The sequence below is a fragment of the Herpailurus yagouaroundi genome, unplaced genomic scaffold (genome assembly GCF_014898765.1).
Source record: "Herpailurus yagouaroundi ecotype Mexico unplaced genomic scaffold, PumYag 142, whole genome shotgun sequence".
Classification (NCBI taxonomy): Eukaryota; Metazoa; Chordata; class Mammalia; order Carnivora; family Felidae; genus Herpailurus; species Herpailurus yagouaroundi.
Window position 1 is genome coordinate 50,537,876 of NW_024412397.1, and position 18,141 is coordinate 50,556,016.

General features: G+C 35.0%; 1 protein-coding gene across 4 annotated transcripts in view; it reads left to right on the forward strand.

Moving 5' to 3' along the window:
• The window catches only part of ESCO1 (establishment of sister chromatid cohesion N-acetyltransferase 1), a 76,446-nt gene that overhangs the window by 48,306 nt on the left and 9,999 nt on the right, over window positions 1–18,141 (forward strand). For 3 of the 4 annotated variants that reach the window (XM_040479249.1, XM_040479251.1, XM_040479250.1), the window contains 2 exons: window positions 2,492–2,623; window positions 15,816–15,905. In XM_040479249.1, coding sequence (XP_040335183.1) covers window positions 2,492–2,623; window positions 15,816–15,905 — 222 coding nt within the window. Of the gene's footprint in view, window positions 1–2,491; window positions 2,624–15,149; window positions 15,274–15,815; window positions 15,906–18,141 lie in introns of all 4 variants that reach the window. The other variant, XR_005791707.1, reaches the window with a different exon arrangement.

Consider the following 18,141-nt stretch of genomic DNA (forward strand, 5'->3'; position numbering starts at 1 on the left):
TCTGCAAATTTTTGAGAAAGGTTAATCGGGAAAGTTTCATTAGAGTTAATAATGTTTCTGTTGTTAAATCTCAGTATGGTAGTGAAACAGGATTAGACTAGTAGAATATAGAGCAGCACTGTCCAATATGGTAGCCACATGTAGTTGTTGAGTATTTGAAATGTGGCTCATTAGAATTGAGATATGTTGTAAGTGTAAACATAGTTATGCATTTTAAAGACTAGTATAAAAAAGGGAATGTAAAGTATTTCACTGATAAGTTTTTTTTTCTATTTAGTACATGTTGAAGTTAAAGTATTTGGGATATGTTTTGTTGAATAAAATACTAACATTAATTTCACCTGTTTTTGCATTCTTTAACATGGCTACTGGAAAATTTAAAATTTGTGGATTGCATTTCTATTCAGTTCTGGTCTAGAGTTGATGAGGATAATGATGTTAATAGTCAGGATAGCAGCTAATACATTGTTCCATGTACTCCACTCATATTAACTTAGTTAGGCCTCAGTTTTTAAAGTATGAGGTAGGTACTAGTATTATCTCCCATTTACCAATTAGGAAACCAAGGAAGAAAAGTTTGCTCAATACTATGAAAACTGCTTGGTTGCAGAGATATTTGTACACTGGTATATCATTCATAATAGCCAAAGGGTGAAAGCAACCTAAGTGTCCATCAAGGATGAATGGATGAACAAAATGTGTATACATACAATGGAATATGATTCAGCCTTAAAAAAAGAAATTCTGACATGCTACAACATGGTTGAACCTTGAGGACATTAAGCTAAGTGAAATAAGTTAGTCACAGATTTCACTGCTGTGAGTGTCTAGAGTACTCACACTCAGAAAGTAGAATGGTTGTTTCTAGGAGCTGGGAAGGAAGGTAGTTTGGGGACCAGTTGTTTAATTGGTTTAGAGTTTCAGTTTTGCAAGATGAAAAGACTTTTGAAGATTGGTTACAGAACAATGTGAATATAGTATAACTACTGAGCTGTACACTTAAAAGTCATTAAGATAGTAGGGATGCCTAGGTGGCTCAGCTGGTTGAGTGTCTGACCCTTGATTTCAGGTGGGACAACGTGGGATTGGGCCCCGCATTGGGCTCTGTGCTGAGCGTGGAGCCTGCTTGAGATTCTTTCTGTCCCTCTCTGCTCCTGTCCCTCATTTGTGTATTCCCCTCTCTCTCAGATTAAAAAAATAAATTAAGATGGCAAATATTGTTATATATATATTTTTTGCCACAGGTATAAAAAAAAATTTTTTTAAAGATTTATTTACTTATTTATTTTTGTAGAGAGAGTGAGCAGGGGAGAGGGGCAGAGGCAGAAGAGAGAGAATCCTAAGCAGGCTCCACACTTACTATGGAGCCCCCACACAGGGCTTGATCCCATGACGCTGGGATCACAACCTGTGCTGAAATCGAGAGTCGTACAGTCATGCAACTGAGCCACCAAGATACCCCTACTTGATCCTAGTTCTAAGACACTAGAGATGCTGTTATCTTAGATCTTTTTTTTTTTTTTTTTTTAGTAATTCAAACTGTACAGTTTTAGAATAGAAAGTAAAGGGATTATTAGTTTATTATTCTTAAATTTAGATCATATTGCTGAAAATTTCTTGTTGAATAAGGACAAGAAAGAAAACATTTTGTAAACAGTTATGGTTCTATAGCACAAGTGAATTACTGGAGAATGGATGATTGTACTTGTACTTAGTTAATATGAAAAAAAATTATAAATTACTGTTAATAATTTTTAATAATTAACTGTTTTAATAGAAAAATTAGTATTACCTTTTCTCATGAGTTTTTGGTAACATCAAAATATTCTTTTTAATATTTATAAACTAGAATAAAACCATTAAAGAGAACATACTTTTAAGACATTAAAAAAGGAGTCTGTGAAACACAGACTAAGCTTTAACAGTGTGATTATTGCAGATATAAAAATACATCTTCATTCTCATTTATAGAGTATTTCCTGTTGAGGGCTTTAGGACTAAGATTGTAGTGTTAAAAGATATTTCTCAGTTCTTCTTAGTTGCTATTAAATGCTGTGGAGTGAGTGGTCAGATTACTAAAATTAAGGACTTAATAAAATTACACATTAGATTTCACAATTAAAAAAATTTTTTTTTTTTCAACGTTTATTTATTTTTGGGATAGAGACAGAGCATGAACGGGGGAGGGGCAGAGAGAGAGGGAGACACAGAATTGGAAACAGGCTCCAGGCTCTGAGCCATCAGCCCAGAGCCTGACGCGGGGCTCAAACTCACGGACCGCGAGATCGTGACCTGGCTGAAGTCGGACGCTTAACCGACTGCGCCACCCAGGCGCCCCTAGATTTCACAATTTAACATCTTACTTGTTAATCAACACTGAACATTATTCATTGTAGATTAAATACTTCTCACTTGATGTTCCCGTTATAGCTTTAGAAGCTGAATTACTCCTTTGGGAGGGAAAAACCTTTTGTTTGTTTTTTATAAATAGGATGCAGGACAAAAAAGATTTGGAGCAGTTTCCTGTAATGTTTGTGGCATGCTCTACACAGCTTCAAATCCAGAAGATGAAACACAGCATCTGCTCTTCCACAACCAATTTATAAGTGCTGTAAAATATGTGGTAAGTGAAATTCATGACTTCTAAAATGCAGATAATTAGGTCAGCATCTTAAAGACATGAATTGCCAAATTTAAGTCATTGACAAATTTTTTAGGAAATAATAATATATACAAAACCCTGGTAGTATGTATACTGGCTTATTTTAAAACAAAGCCGAACATAAAACCGGCTAACTTTATTCTGGCTGGCTTGTGTTGTGGGATTTTTTTTTTAATTTAAGGTACATATTTAAAGTAGTTATTATACCTCATCTCTTCTAACAAATAATGCTATTCAATTTGAGTATTTAAAAATTTTTCTTTAGTGATTAACTGTTGATAAGCCTTTTTAATATTATAATAGCTTGGCACAAGTTTTTATTTGAGGACTGATAGTGATATATATTATACCAAATAGATGGTTTTGCAATTTTTATTTACCTTCTTTTTGCTATCATGAGAGTTTTTCTTTATAAAATTAAAAAAAAATTTAAAAGTTAAGATCTCAGAATTTGTTGTATACTTAAAAAAAAAAAAATCCCACAAAGCAAGTACATTTTAGTATATGTATTTTAGTGTATGTGTATTTGAGACATGATGGGTATTATTTAATAGTTTCTGGAAATTGCAAAGTTTTAATCATTTTGAACCATTTCAGATATCTTGTGAAATTAGTAATTTAATGTATTGCCGTTTACCTATATCTGAAATGGAATCTATTTTTTTCCTATACATGTTACCTTCAGTACTGTACACTCACATTAATAAGACCTCCAGGATATCTGAACTGAGATCACCAATTCATTTCATGTAGATTTTTACATAAGCAACAGATGTTGGATTTTTTTAAAAGATCTTTATTGGCTTCAGTTAAATTCTTACCCTTATCTTTGGTTGAAGGGTTCATGTTATTTCATTTATCCAATTAATTCTAGGCAAGATACGTAGAGTTTTCTTATCTTTTCTTTTTTTTTTTTTTTCTTTTTGGGGTCTTTACTGTGGTGATTCTTTACATTCCTTATTTTATCTGCCATTGCCACACATACCCCCTTCTGTCACTTAACTAAATGCAGTATGAACTGTGTGGACGTGGAGTATCTATAGCTAGATACTGATTTATTGTTTGAAATTTGTATTTTTCCAATTTTACTATATTAATGCACTTACAACTTGAGAAAAATAGTTCTATCAGTAGCTAAAGTATAGAATACTATGGGGCAAAAACATTTCATTTAATATACATAAGTCTCATAGAAGTTCTCATTTTACATCATCTGATTCTTGTAATTGCTTTTGTAAAATTATAAGAAGATTAGGTTTAAAAGACTTAATTCCTCATCTTAAGGGAACTTCTTAATTTCTGAGAGAAAAAGTAAAGAAGTTAATCAGGAAATACGCACTCTGCGCTTCCACAGTACTAAGGGAAGCTGGTTTATGGAACAAGGTGGAGTCATTACCTTCTAAACAAATTCTGGCTCTTGAAAAGCTATCAAGCCATGTAGCAACTTAGGGAAGATTGATTCCTACCCCAGCCCTACCCCTCCTCCCACCCCACCACTTTGATGGGACAGAGCTATGGGTTATTTTATTATTTTTGAAATAAGCTCAAGAGAAGGAATTGAGTTTAGCAGTTGGCCGACCTTTGCTAACATCAAGATCAATATTTTTCTTTTGCTGTTTTCAAATGCAGATTATACATAATCTAAGACTATAGAAACTCCTCCAAAACATTGTAGCATTCTTATGTAGTGTATGGAGAGAGGATAAAAACATACATGTTATGTTGAAGATGTTCTGCTGTGATCACAGCTCTCGATTTTGGATTGGGACATTAAACATTTATTGGGCACCTAGTATGGTGCTTTGCATTATTGTACACTTACAGGGCAGCTGGTGTTGGCTAGTGTTGTGTTTTTGCATCAAGCACTTTTTTTTCCTTTTTAAAAATTGAGTTATAATTGAAGTTTAATCACTTTTTAAGTGTTTGAGAAAACATCTGTTTTTTTTTTTTAATACTGATTTTATCTGTTTATGTTTCCTGGAGAGAAGCACATAGAAAAGAAGTCATTTGGTGTTCTGGCTTTAATTAACTTTATTTATTTATTTTTTTTAATTTTTTTTTTTCAACGTTTATTTATTTTTGGGACAGAGAGAGACAGAGCATGAACGGGGGAGGGGCAGAGAGAGAGGGAGACACAGAATCGGAAACAGTCTCCAGGCTCTGAGCCATCAGCCCAGAGCCCGACGCGGGGCTCGAACTCCCGGACCGCGAGATCGTGACCTGGCTGAAGTCGGACGCTTAACCGACTGCGCCATCCAGGCGCCCCAAGGCTTTAATTAACTTTAAATGACAATATTTGGGGACTGGAAATAAAGTTTTGTTCTACTTAAGACCTTTTGAAAATAGAATAAGTTAGACCCAATGAGAGTTTTACTTTTTAAATTTTAATCAAATGTTTTTAAGGAAATAAATAGCTTTTCCTTTGGGTAAAAATTTTCTCTTAGATATGGTAATAATCTGTGACAGTTAAGAAAGAATGGCTAAAGACCTTTACAAAAGATCAAAATGATATTTAAATTATTTAGTTATCATAGAAATTGATGCTCACAGAGCCTTATTTTTTTTTTTTTTTTTTTTGGTTGGCAAAAATATTTTCTTTTTCTTTATCCTTTTTGGTTTGGGGGTAGGGGAAAGAATGATGATGCTCTCTATTCCGTACCCCATCTGCCTCATGGATACCATGTGAGGAAATTCATTTTATCTAACTTATTATAAGCTGTTTAGAAAGGAACTTGTTAATGCTTCGGGGGAGCCTGGACTCTGGTTTACACTTAGAAACACTTCAATTTCCCTTCTTGAACTGAGGTACTCTTTACTAAAGGTGTGAAGAGAAAGCAGGAAAAATTCTTCCCAGAGCAGTGAGCAATGTTGCCAGGCCTGGAGCCTATCCAAAACTAAGTTATATTTTGAACTTTAAGTAATGTATTTGGGTTCTTTGCAGAGAAATTTCTAACTTAATCCTTTTGTCCTCTATCCTTCCTTATCTCCTTTGAATTAATTAACACCTGACTGAATGAATGCTCTGTGGAGGGTTCTACTCTCGGAGGTATATGATATGCCTTTGCCTTCAAGGTTAGGAGCAAAACCTGAAAGAAATGAAAAGTTAGCAAGAGATTTATGTAACTACTAAAGCAGGAAGTCAATACTAATTATTTAAATTCAGTTACAAATTAGCTTTGCAGTTCAGAAGTGTTAATTTAGTAAAGCAGTGATTAGAAGAGGGGTTTGTTTTCATCGGTGAGGAAAAATTAAGACTTGAAATTTTTTTTAAATGGACAAAAGGAGGTCATCTGTGATTGATGGCATAGTATAGCCAATGAGAAAGCTTAACATCTGTGTGGGGAATAATGAATAATTTTTGTTTGTTTGTTTTTACTGAATCAGATTTTTGTAGGTAGTAAGATTAGAAAAATGCATCAAATCAGATTGTGATACTTTGATTTTGATGCCCTTTGGCGTTTTTTCTTTCTGTTCTTTCAGATGTTGAAGAATTTTGAGAATTGTGAATGATACAGTTAAGTTTAAATAATGATCAAATAATATTTTGATACAGTGTAGGGAGAGAAATAATATTTTAGTGACATATAAGGAGAGAGTAGTATGTGTTTGTGGTCTGTGTGGTGTTGGATTATTAGGGCGTTCATAGAAAAGGGGAAAATCGATGATCAGAACAACTGAAGGAAGATTTGACAGATTTCTGATCGGCTACAGAGCCACACTCTCCAGCATTGTAATACTAAACCATCAAAGTAAAAATGTTGTTCCTCTTCATGGGAGGGGATAAAAGTTACAGCAAAGGGAATAATAATGAATGGTATTGTAATAGTGTATGGGGACAGATAATAGCTACATTTGTGAAACTTGCATAATGTATAGAATCGTTGCACCTGGGTGGCTCAGTCGCTTCATAAGGTAAGCCCTGTATCGGGCTCTGTGCTGACAGTTCAGAACCTGCTTGGGATGCTATCTCTCCTTCTCTTTCTGCCTCTCCCCTGCTCACATGCACTCTCTCTCAAATACACTTAAAAAAATAGTTTTTAAAAATTACCCAGTAACTCTTGCTGAGTCTTTAATTTTTTTTATGTGAAATTTGAATACATATTTATATACTTTTTCTGTATTCCTTTTGAAGGTGATTAGGAAAGAGGACACTGGTGTTAAAGAGAAGTAAATAGAGCAGGAATAGAGATTTTTAAATCTTGGGAATGGAAAAGGAATCTGAAGCAAAGTAGCACTGGCCCTTAGCACTGTACTGTGGCATCACTGGAATAGGGAGCAGGTATATTTGTAGGAGGGACTGAGAGGTCAGAGAATGGTCTGAGTTTCGTTGAGTGTCTCTGCTTAAAGATGAGGCTATATATCAAGTTTGTTTCTCTCTTCTCTGATCCTGATTTTTAATTTTTCTACTTTGTTGCATCTTTTTAAAAAAACATTTTTTAAATGTTTATTTTTGAGAGACAGAGAGAGAGAGAGAGACAGAGTGTGAGCAGGGGAGCAGCAGAGACAGAGAGGGAGACACAGAATCGGAAACAGGCTCTAGGCTCTGAGCTGTCAGAACAGAGCCTGATGCAGGGCTCAAACTCACGAACCATGAGATCATGACCTGAGCCGAAGTCAGATGCTAAACTGACTGAGCCACCCAGGCGCCCCCTACTTTGTTGCATCTTAAATACTTAAGAGTATTGTGGTATATAAATATAGGATGGGAGCGGGACTTCCAAATCTTAGAAAATAATTTTGCTTTGGAATGGAAGGCCACATAGTCCGATGTGGGACTTGATCCCACGACCCCGGGATCATGACCTGAGCCGAAGTCAAGAGTCAGACACTCAACTGAGCCACCCAGGCGCCCCCAGTTTTTCAGTTTTTAAAAAGAATTTATAAACTCTCAGGAGGGAGAATTTATAACGTATCTAGTGGCAAACATTTCTTTAATCTGTTCTTCTCTACTTTTCCCTATTTCCGGAAGTGGTGCCACCCTGTAACTCATTTCCTTAAACTGAAAACTTCTGAATAATCCTTCAGTTTTCTTTTTGCACTTCTTATACTCAACCCATTAGTAAATTTCACCTTCAAAATAGATTCCAAATCCTCCCACTCTGTCATGTCCATTGCTTCTTCTCAAAACCAAGCTGTCATCATTTGACCACTTGTGTAATGCTTTCCTAACTGGTTTCCCCGCTTCCAGTTTTGTTTCCCTACAGTCTTTATGGTGCCTACAGCCATCTTTTAAAACTTAAATCTTCAACTGGGGACATGAAATATATTGTGTTATATTTGATACAAGTTAGGCAAAATAAAACTAGCAGTAATGTACCTCACAATGTAAAAAGCAGTCCAAATTTGAATTCATTGTAGCGATTAAAGATTTGTTAACTAGGATGGCATATAGAATTATATACCTAATTAAATTTAGGTGCTAAAGTGGTTCATTCCTCATTTAAAAAAATAGTGAAAATAATTTAACTCTGTTTCTTACCATTTGTAAGACATTATTATGGATCATCATATACCAGTGAATTTTCTTCAGTTTGTATTTAAAATTCTCCATGAGATATATTCTACTTTATGCATATGAAGATAATTCTAATCCTTCTCTCACAGGATATACGTACATCTTTGGGAGTTTCATTTTCTCTGTTGAAATCTTTTTCACATAGTTTGTCCATCTTGTCCTTTAAAATCTTTAACATATTTATTACGGAAATTTTAAAGTTCTTCTATTTTTTAATTTTTCTTTTAGGTTTATTTATTTATTTTTAGAGAGAGAGCACGAGCAGGGGAGGGAATGAGAAAAAGGGGGATGGAGAGAATCCCAAGCAGTGCAGAGCCCCACGCAGGGTCTAAATGCACAAACCGCTAGATCATGACCCAAGCTGAAACCAAGAGTTGGACGCTTAACTGACTGAACCACCCAGGTGTCCTAAAATTTTAAAGTTTTTCTAATTCACATATGTGGGTCATCACCAAACCTGTTTCTATTGACTTTTTTCTTCTTGATTTTGGAATATCATTTCCTAATTCTGTTTATGGTCTTTTTTTTTCTTAATAGATTATTTTTTTTTTTAGATCCATTTTAGGTTTATAGTGAAATTGAGCAGAAAGTACAGAGACTTCCCATATATTAACCCCCACCCCATGTGTTCAGTATCCTCACACCAGTATGTTTGTTAAAATTGATGAACCTACACTGACACACCATTATTCAAAGTCCATAGTTTTTATTAGGGTTCACTCTTGGTGGTGTACATTCCTTGAGTTCTGAAAAATGTCTAATGACGTATATCCACCATTATAGTATCATAGAGAATAGTTTCACTGCCCTGAAAATCCTCTGTTCTCTTCCTTTTTTATCCTTGCCTTCCTACTAACCCTTGGCAATTGCTGATCTTTTTTTGCTGTCTTCATAGTTTTACCTTTTCCAGAATACTGTACAGTTGGAATCATACAGTATTTGGTTTTTTTCATACTGAGTTCTTTCACTTAGTAATGTGCGCTTAAAGTTACTCCATATCTTTTCATGGCTTGATATAACTCATTTCTTTTTAAAAAGTGCTGAATAGTATTCCATTGTCTGCATGTACCATAGTTAATTTATCCATTCATCTACTGAAGGATATCTTGATTGCTTCCAAGTTGTGGCAGTTATGAATAAAGTTGCTATAAACATCCATGTACAGGTGCAGGCTTTTGTGTGGAGGTAAGTTTTCAACTCCTTTTCATAAATACTGAGTGTGATTGCTGGAGTGTATGGTAAGAGTAAGTTTAGTTTTGTGACACTGCCAAACTGTTTTCCACATTGGCTCTACTATTCCCACCAGCAATGAATGAGATTCCTTATTGCTCCACGTCCTTGCCAGAGTGTGGTATTGTCATTTTTCTGGGTTTTGGCCATTCTAATAGGTGTGTAGTGGTATCTTGTTTTCATTTGCATTTCCTAAATGACTTATGATGTGGAGCATTTTTCATATGCTTATTTGCCATCTCTATATCTTCTTTGGTAAGGTGTTTGTTCAGGTCTTTGGCCCACTTTTAGTTTGGGTGTTTTTTTTCTTGTTGTTTTAGGAATTCTTTGTATCTTTTTGGATAGCAGCCCTTATCAGCTATTCATTTATATTATTTTCTCCCAGTCAGTGGCTTGTCTTCTTATGCTCTTGATGGTGTCTTTTGCAGAGCAGAAGGTTTTAATTTTAATTTTAATCAAGTGCAGCTTATCAATTCTTTCTCCCATGGATTGTGCCTTTGATGTTGTATCTAAAAAGACATTGCCATTTGGAAGGTTATCTGGATTTCTTCTTTGTTATTTTCTAGGAGTTTTACAGTTTTGTTTTTTACATTTAGGTCTGTGATCCATTTTGAGTTAATTTTTGTGAAGGGTTTGAAGTATGGTATCTAGGTATCTAGATCCTTTTTTTTTTTTTTTTTGCATGTGGCTGTCCAATCATTCCAGCAACATTTGTTGAAAAGACTGTCTTGTCCCTGTTGTTGCTATTTTATCAAACATCAGTTGATTATATTTATGTAGGTTTATTTTAGGACTCTCTGTTCTGTTTCACTGATATATTTGTTTCTTTTTTCACCGGTATCAAACTATCTTGATTACTGTAGCTTTATAGTAAGACTTCTTTTTTTTTAATGTTTATTTTTGAGAGAGAAGGAGAGAGACAGTGTGAATGGGGGAGGGGCAGAGAGAGAGGGAGATACAGAATCCAAAGCAGGCTCCATGCTCTGAGCTGGCAGCACAGAGCCCAGTGCGGGGCTTGAACCTGCGAACTGTGAGATAGATCATGACCCGAGCTGAAGTCGGATGCTTAACCGACTGAGCCACCCAGGCGCCCCTGTAGTAAGTCTTTTTTTTTAAATGATTGATTTTTTTTTTCAAAAGCTTATTCTCAAATGTACAATAGAATCTAAGAAACATTTGATTCTAACTGTAGATAGCAACAGCTGGTATGAAAAGGAATCCAGATGTTTAAACAGGGATAGAAATAAGTATCACCATTGCCACAGACACAAGGAACAGCTTACTTTTTGCCAGATTTCTTAATTCCACCTGTGGCCAGGAGACCCCTCCCCACGGCCTTTGCTTTAGCTCCTTGAGTTTCTTCTACTTCTCTTTCTGTTTGAATGCCTTATCTCATCCATCTCCTTAGGGACTGACTTCATGCCACCTTCATGGCTGGACATGGTGCCTGCCGCTCCTTTCCCAGACTGCCACTGGAAGGGGTCTGGATGTCAGGTAGCATCAGTCTTCTGACTGTTCCTCTCCTTCAGTATCGTGTTGGCTGTTCTACCCTTTTTGCTTTTTCATATAAATTTTAGAATCATTTTGTCAGTATCCATAAAATAACTTGAGGTTTTTGATTGAGATTACATTGAATATGTAGATCAAATCAGGAAGAACTGACCTCTTGACGGTATTTAGCTTTCCTGTCTGATCTCAAAATTTTTTTATACACTGCATTGGAATTTCTGCAGTTTTCCAGCAGTTTTTTTTTTTTTTATACTTTATGCCTTGGGTAACTATCAAATGTAACTGAATTTTGATGGAGCTAATTTTAATTTTAATTTACTTTCATTTCTGAAGACTTATGATTTTGAAAAGAGATGGGTTTAAAATTAATTATTTCAATACATAATAATTCTTAAACTTGGCTGTTGAAATGTTTTCTCAAATTGCTTTTGTACTTATTTTTAAAATTTTTATTGAAATACAACATGTAATCGCTTCTCGGCCTTTTGGCTAAGATCAAGTGAAATACAACATGTAAAAAAAAGTACACAAATAATGAATACACAGCTTAATATGGTGTTTTGACAAAGTCAACACCCATATGACAAGAAACATTACTGGCATCTCAAGCCCCTTTGTGCCCCTGTTGCATTCACTCCTTTTCCTTACCTTAGGTCTAACTGATATGCTGACTAGATTTGTTTTGTATTATTTTTCACTTTTGTTTTTTTTTTTAATGTTTATTTATTTTGAGAGAAAGCATATGCTCTTGTGAGCAGGGGAGGTACAGAGAGAGAATCCCAAGCAGGCTCCGCGCTGTCTGCACAGAGCCTGACAGAGCTTGATCCCATGAACCGTGAGATCATAACCTGAGCTGAAAAATCAGGAGTAGGATGCTTGACTGACTGAGCTACCCACGCACCCCTATTTTTCACTTCTAAATAAATGATGCTTGAACAAGCCTTAGGCCATTGATAGTGTTTTGGCAATGGGTGGTTTGAATTTTCTAAAATAAAAAGTTTAATACAACACACACATACACTAATGAATGCCCATGTACTTATCATCCAGTGTTAATAATTAACAATTCACGGACAGTCTTCTTTCATCCAGCCTTCTAAGTTATTTTGAAACGAACCCCAGGTGTCACATTATCGTTTTGATAGATATTTTTAAATCTGTATTTCTAAAAGATGAAAAGATGACTATTTTTACCATAAAAGTTCTTTTTTTTTTTTTTAAGTTTGTGTATTTTGAGAGAGAGCACACATGAATGGGAGAGGAGCAGAGAATCCCAAGCAGGCTCCGCACTACCAGCACAGGGCCCATCTCAGGGCTGGAACCCATGAACCGTGAGATCATGACCTGAGCTGAAGTCACGAGCTGGGTACTTAAACAACCAAGCTACCCAGGCACCTCACCATAGAAGTAATTTAAAGAATATACCTACACCTTTTTTTAATTTAAAAATATTAAAAAAAAATTTTTAATGTTTATTTTTGAGAGAGAGATAGAGAGCAAGCAGGGGGAGGGGCAGAGAGAACGGGAGACAGAGGATCTGAAGCAGGCTCTGTGCTGACAGCAGAGCCTGATGCAGGGCTTGAATCCATGAGCCGTGAAATCATGATCAGAATCAAAGTCGGATGCTTAATGGACTGAGCCACCCAGGCGCCCAAAGATAACTGCACCTTTAAAGAAAAATCAGTTAATTCCTTACTATCAGAGATTCCCTTAGAGTTCAAAACTCTCCAAATATAATTCTCTATACTGTTTATTTGTTTGAATTAAGATCCATATATTGGCATTCGTTGGCACGTCCCTTAAGTCTCCTTTAATCTGAAGGTTCTCTCTGTCTTTTTTTCTTGCAATATTGGTAATCTTTTCAAAAGCTGGCTGTTGTTTTTATTTCTCAAGGTATTTTTTTCATGGGTATTCTCCTTCAGCCTTTTTATGAACGTGATTAGTGTGAGGTTTAAAAATTGGGGTATAATTTACATACAGTTAAATGCACAGATCTTGGTGAATTTTGGTAATTGTATAGATAGATCAGTGTTTCCACCACTTAATGTATATTGTTTTCAGTTAATACCCTTTTTAAATGAAAAGAGAGGAGAAATCCTTTTCATTCTTTAGTTTCTAAAGTTTAGAGTAAGTACAGTGGCAAGGAACAAAAAATAATCATTGATTGCTATTAGGAATATAAAGCTTTTTGCTTTTCACAGCCAGATAGGTGAATTAAGAAAATTTGGGGTTTGGAAAATATTACTTGCTACCAGAGGGATATATGTAACATTTTAGAGCTAAAGGTGAGAAGTGTAAATGCACTGGGTTGGAATTTGCATCTTCGTGGAAGGCTGTGGCTGTTTGGTTATTACTGTAAATTGTATGCACCCTTCCCCCACAACCTTCATCTCTGCCTCAGTTTCAGGCAACAATCTCCTCTAAACTTTTTTTTTTTAATTTTTTTTTTTAACGTTTTATTTATTTTTGAGACAGAGAGAGACAGAGCATGAACAGGGGAGGGGCAGAGACAGAGGGAGACACAGAATCGAAAGCAGGCTCCAGGCTCTGAGCCATCAGCCCAGAGCCCAACGCGGGGCTCGAACTCGCGGACCGCGAGGTCGTGACCTGAGCTGAAGTCGGCCGCTTAACCGACTGAGCCACCCAGGCGCCCCTCCTCTAAACTTTTTAAAGTCAGGAAGATCATGTGGTTATTAACTCCAGGAAAGAGATAACTACAGTGGAGGCATATAAATGTCTTAAGTATGTTATTTGACAGACATTAGCCTACTTGGTTCTTTCATCTGTCTGTGGTTTGAATTTATTGTTTATTTAACTTTGGGGACTTTATTAATCAACTTGGGTTTTCTTAGAGTAGGGCACTGATCTTAGTTTGATATCATTATTAAGGTAGAATAGAAGTTACTGAGTGGCTACTCTGTGTGAGGAATTATCTTAAATACAACTCTCTTAATAAGCAACTAAGTGATGGAGGTGATGACAGCCATTTTGTACATAGCCTAGATCTGGAAACAGAGAATTTGTGATTTGTACAAGTTAAATAGCTAGTAACTACCAAGAACAGGGCTTTAAACCCTGAACTTTTACTCCAAAACCTTTGAACAGTTTTCACTAAAATACACTGTCTTCATGAGTATTAGAAACCTAAGAAATAGTAACTCTGCCCTTTGCAAATGCTTGCTGCTTATATGTATGTGAAGAAACAGTCTTATATAAAACACAAAATTTTGTCAAATCCAATTGTGATAGAATTTCTGCATGAATGTGCAAGTCTCAAATTGTTTCAGGAGAAAGTTTTACACTAAAAAGTCAGTAAAACAAAATAATTTGTCTAGTGCTTATGGTGCAATATAATGACATTAGACCAATACTTTTGTTTGAAAGGTAATAGGTAAATTGATCAGATTTTCTTTAGATAATTCAGCTCAGGATATGACTTTTTTAGAAGTGGGGGTTACTTAAATTTTCTAGTTCTTCATTGAATTTATAGTTTAACTTTTAAGATGAAAAGTCTGTTTTCATTTTATGGAAAGTGGATATATTTTAAAAAGCTTTTCCTAACTTAACATAGTAATATAAATTTGTTTTAAAAGAGGTAATGTCTTTTATACTCCTTAAAAATTGCTTACCTAAATTCAGATTTAATTTCTATTTTGAAAAAAAAAATGACTTCTGTGTCTATTGTTTCTGCTCCTTTTCAAATTTTGAGAACCTTTTAACCAATCATAATTACAATCAACTGAATTTTACTTTATCTTTGTGTGCTCTGTTTTTTAAACAAATTCTCATTTTAAATACTTCAAATTGTTACATTTACCAAGCTTATTACTAGACTTTTTGTCCCTAAGATCCTGCCCCTTTCCTAAAAAGCCATTCTAAATTTTTTAACAGAAAATCAGCTTCCTTTCAAACTTGCCATAGTATTAAAAAAAATGTAGTTGTCTTTTTCTTGGTTTTATTGAGCTTTCATAGTCTTAAAAGATTTCAGAAGATCATGGTTTTCTCTAATAGAAGTACATACTGCTTCTTGAAAGTTTTTTTTGTTTGTTTTTGTTTTTATTTTTGTTTTTGTTTTTTAAATGTAAAGTTGATTGGGTAAGGCAAATGGAACAACCAGTTAAGCTCATTCCTTCTGTACTTATTATTAACTTCAAAGCTCCTAGTTTTAACCTCTGGTTCAGTCCCATCTTACTAGATTTAAGTGGTTTTTGTTTTGTTTTTTTTTTCATGCAGGTTCTGCTCATTAATCACCACGAGTGTGGATCTGAAGAAGAGTTTATTACCTCTCTTTTTTTGAGTATGTTTAACTTCAGATACACACAACGTAGCTTCTCCTTCCCTATTAGATTCTTAGAAGGTAGTTATATTTTTATAGTCTCCTTCTTGTGACTTTGATAGTTGTGATCAATAAGAATAAAAACTATTCCTTACTACATACTGGGCTACTGCATGCAAATCAGTTCATTTAAAACCTCCTGGAGGTCTTTGGCATGCCAGACATAAAACCATGAGTGTTTGTTTGTGGAGGTAACCATGTTCCAAAGGAATTTAAGAGTTCTTTTATCAAGAAACTGGGAGAGTTATCTTTCAGGCTCTGGGAATCACTTCTTTTAAGGGGCTTGCTTTTGGTGTGTGATTTTCAAAATTAATTTAAAATGGGAAATGGTAAATTAAAAATATTCTTGTGGTATTAGATTTTTGAATGATTAGTATAGAGAAGTTAGCTTGCATTTTACCTATTGTATGCTTAACAAAATAGCTGATTGTATCATGTAAACATTAATGAGAATATTTTTCCATGTTTGAAACTTTTAGACACAGCAATATATTTTTCTTCTTGTACATGAATATGATAAATGAAATATGGTAACAAAATTCATTCATGTTTTTTATATCTAGGGTTGGAAAAAAGAAAGAATTCTGGCTGAATATCCTGATGGCAGGATAATAATGGTTCTTCCTGAAGACCCAAAGTATGCTCTGAAAAAGGTAAATTTTCAGTGAAATTTCATGTAGAATGGATAATGTAATTTTGTAGCCACTTTTAACAGTGTAATGCATTATTGGCATAGCATATTTAAACACCAATTCTGAAAACAAGCAATAAGCATTTAAAGAATAAAGAATACAACCCAACTGAAAAATTATGCTTTAAACTTGTAATGAGTTTGGGATATGTGAAATAAATTTTTAGTGAATTGATTACTGTCCCATATTATCAGTAAATTGAGTGATGATATAATAGGCATGCTAGTTTATGATGCCACATAAGTGACTTTAAGAATCAGAATTATAATTAAAATGTGAATAACTTTGAAAATTAAAATGAACAATTTTAAAGTTTCATGTTGAGAGTAAGTTTTTATTTTTATTATTTTTATTTTTTGAAGTTTATTTATTTTGAGGGAGAGAGAGCGAGCAGGGGAGGGGCAGAGAGAGAGAAAGGGAGGGAGAGAATCCCAAGCAGGCTCTGCGCTGTCAGCGTGGAGCCCAATGTGGGTCTCGACCTCATGAACTGTGAGATCATGATATGAGCCAAAATCAAGAGTCAGATGCTTAACCGACCAAACCACCCAGGCACCCTGAGAGTAAATTTTTAAATAAAAGCTTATTGCAGAAGAGGATATAATAGTAGTAATTCTGAGATTAAGCATGGGGTAATCATATAATGTTAAGAGAAAAAAGATATGTTCTGATTTATAGTTATAATGTAGAAAACCTAAAAAGTTCCTCTTATCTAGTGTGAACCAGGTTTTACTCCAACTTAGAGTTCCATACTTTGAAGGTTCGGAGAAATAAACCAGAGAGATAATGAAGTCTGGAATCATTCTATTACATCAAGTATCTTTTTTTTTTTTTTTCCAATTTCCACATGCTTTTTCAGAAGTACCTTGTAATGTACAGCAATGGGTCCAGTTGTCTATATGTAAATCTTAATTTCATTGAGCTATGTCCAGAATGTCTAGAAAATGCAAGGAAAATGATTTATTTATGCTTATTTTTAGATTAACAATTGGACCTCTTTAAATTTAGGTAATTTAACCAATAGCTCAGTTGGTTAAGTGTCTGACTTCGGCTCAGGTCATGGTCTCGCAGTTTGTGAGTTTGAACCCCACATCAGGCTCTTCGCTGACCACACAGAGCCTGGAGCCTGCTTTGGAGTCTGTGTCTCCCTCTCTCTGTCCCTCCCCTCCTCACACTCTGTCTCTCTCTCTCTCTCTCTCAAAAATAAATAGCTATTAAAAACAATTTTTTTTTTTTTTACATTTAGGATAACTTCACTTTGAAAGGGAGGTTGAAAGAAACATTTTAACCCTATCATTTGAAAATATAGCTAACATTCTACTTTATCTTACTGTTTTTGACTTCAGATAACCCTGTATTATCTATGACAGGACAATCTCAGATAACCAAATAAGCCCCCATACTACACCACTGCCTAATAATATAGACAGTAGCATTTAGAATGACACATAACTATGCCCCCTGTCTTATATTTGAAACATTGATCCTTGTCATAAAAACAAATATTTGTTAGTTAATATTGGATTAGTGATTGACTAAATGAAAATTATGTAGTTTTTGGAATTCCAGCCATTACCGTTTGGAAATGAACAGTTGCTACACCACCACATGTGGCATTTGGACTTTTCATAACTAAGAATATTAAGTAAATATGAACATCCTCGTTTTAGTTTCTCAGGGCAGAATCTTAGTAACAATGCAGTATGTTACTAGTTAATATCCCATAATGGGTTAAAAATGAAAATCTAAGGAATTGTGAGTCATTTGCCTTTAGGAACTGAAATATGAGTTGTATTATGGGCTCCTGTTCTAGGATTAAAAGGACTTGAGTTTTCATCCCTGAATAAAGGATTTATTACATGGTATTCTACATGTCAGAGGTATGAAGACTTAATGCTCTTAGGGGTTATTTTCATTTTAAACTTAGTAACACAAATGAGTATTTGTTGGACTGATTATTTGCATTTGCTAAGTGTTTATTTATTTTTGAGAGAGCCTGAGCAGGGAAAGGGCAGAGAGAGAGGGGGAGAGAGAGAATCCGAAGCAGGCTCCATGCTGTCAGTGCAGAGCCAACCTGGGGCTCAATCCCATAAACTGTGACATCATGATCTAAGAAATCAAGAGTCAGGTGCTTAACCAAATGAGCCACGCAGGTGCCTCTTGCATTTTTTTTTTTTTAACTGGGGAAAGAAGTAATGTT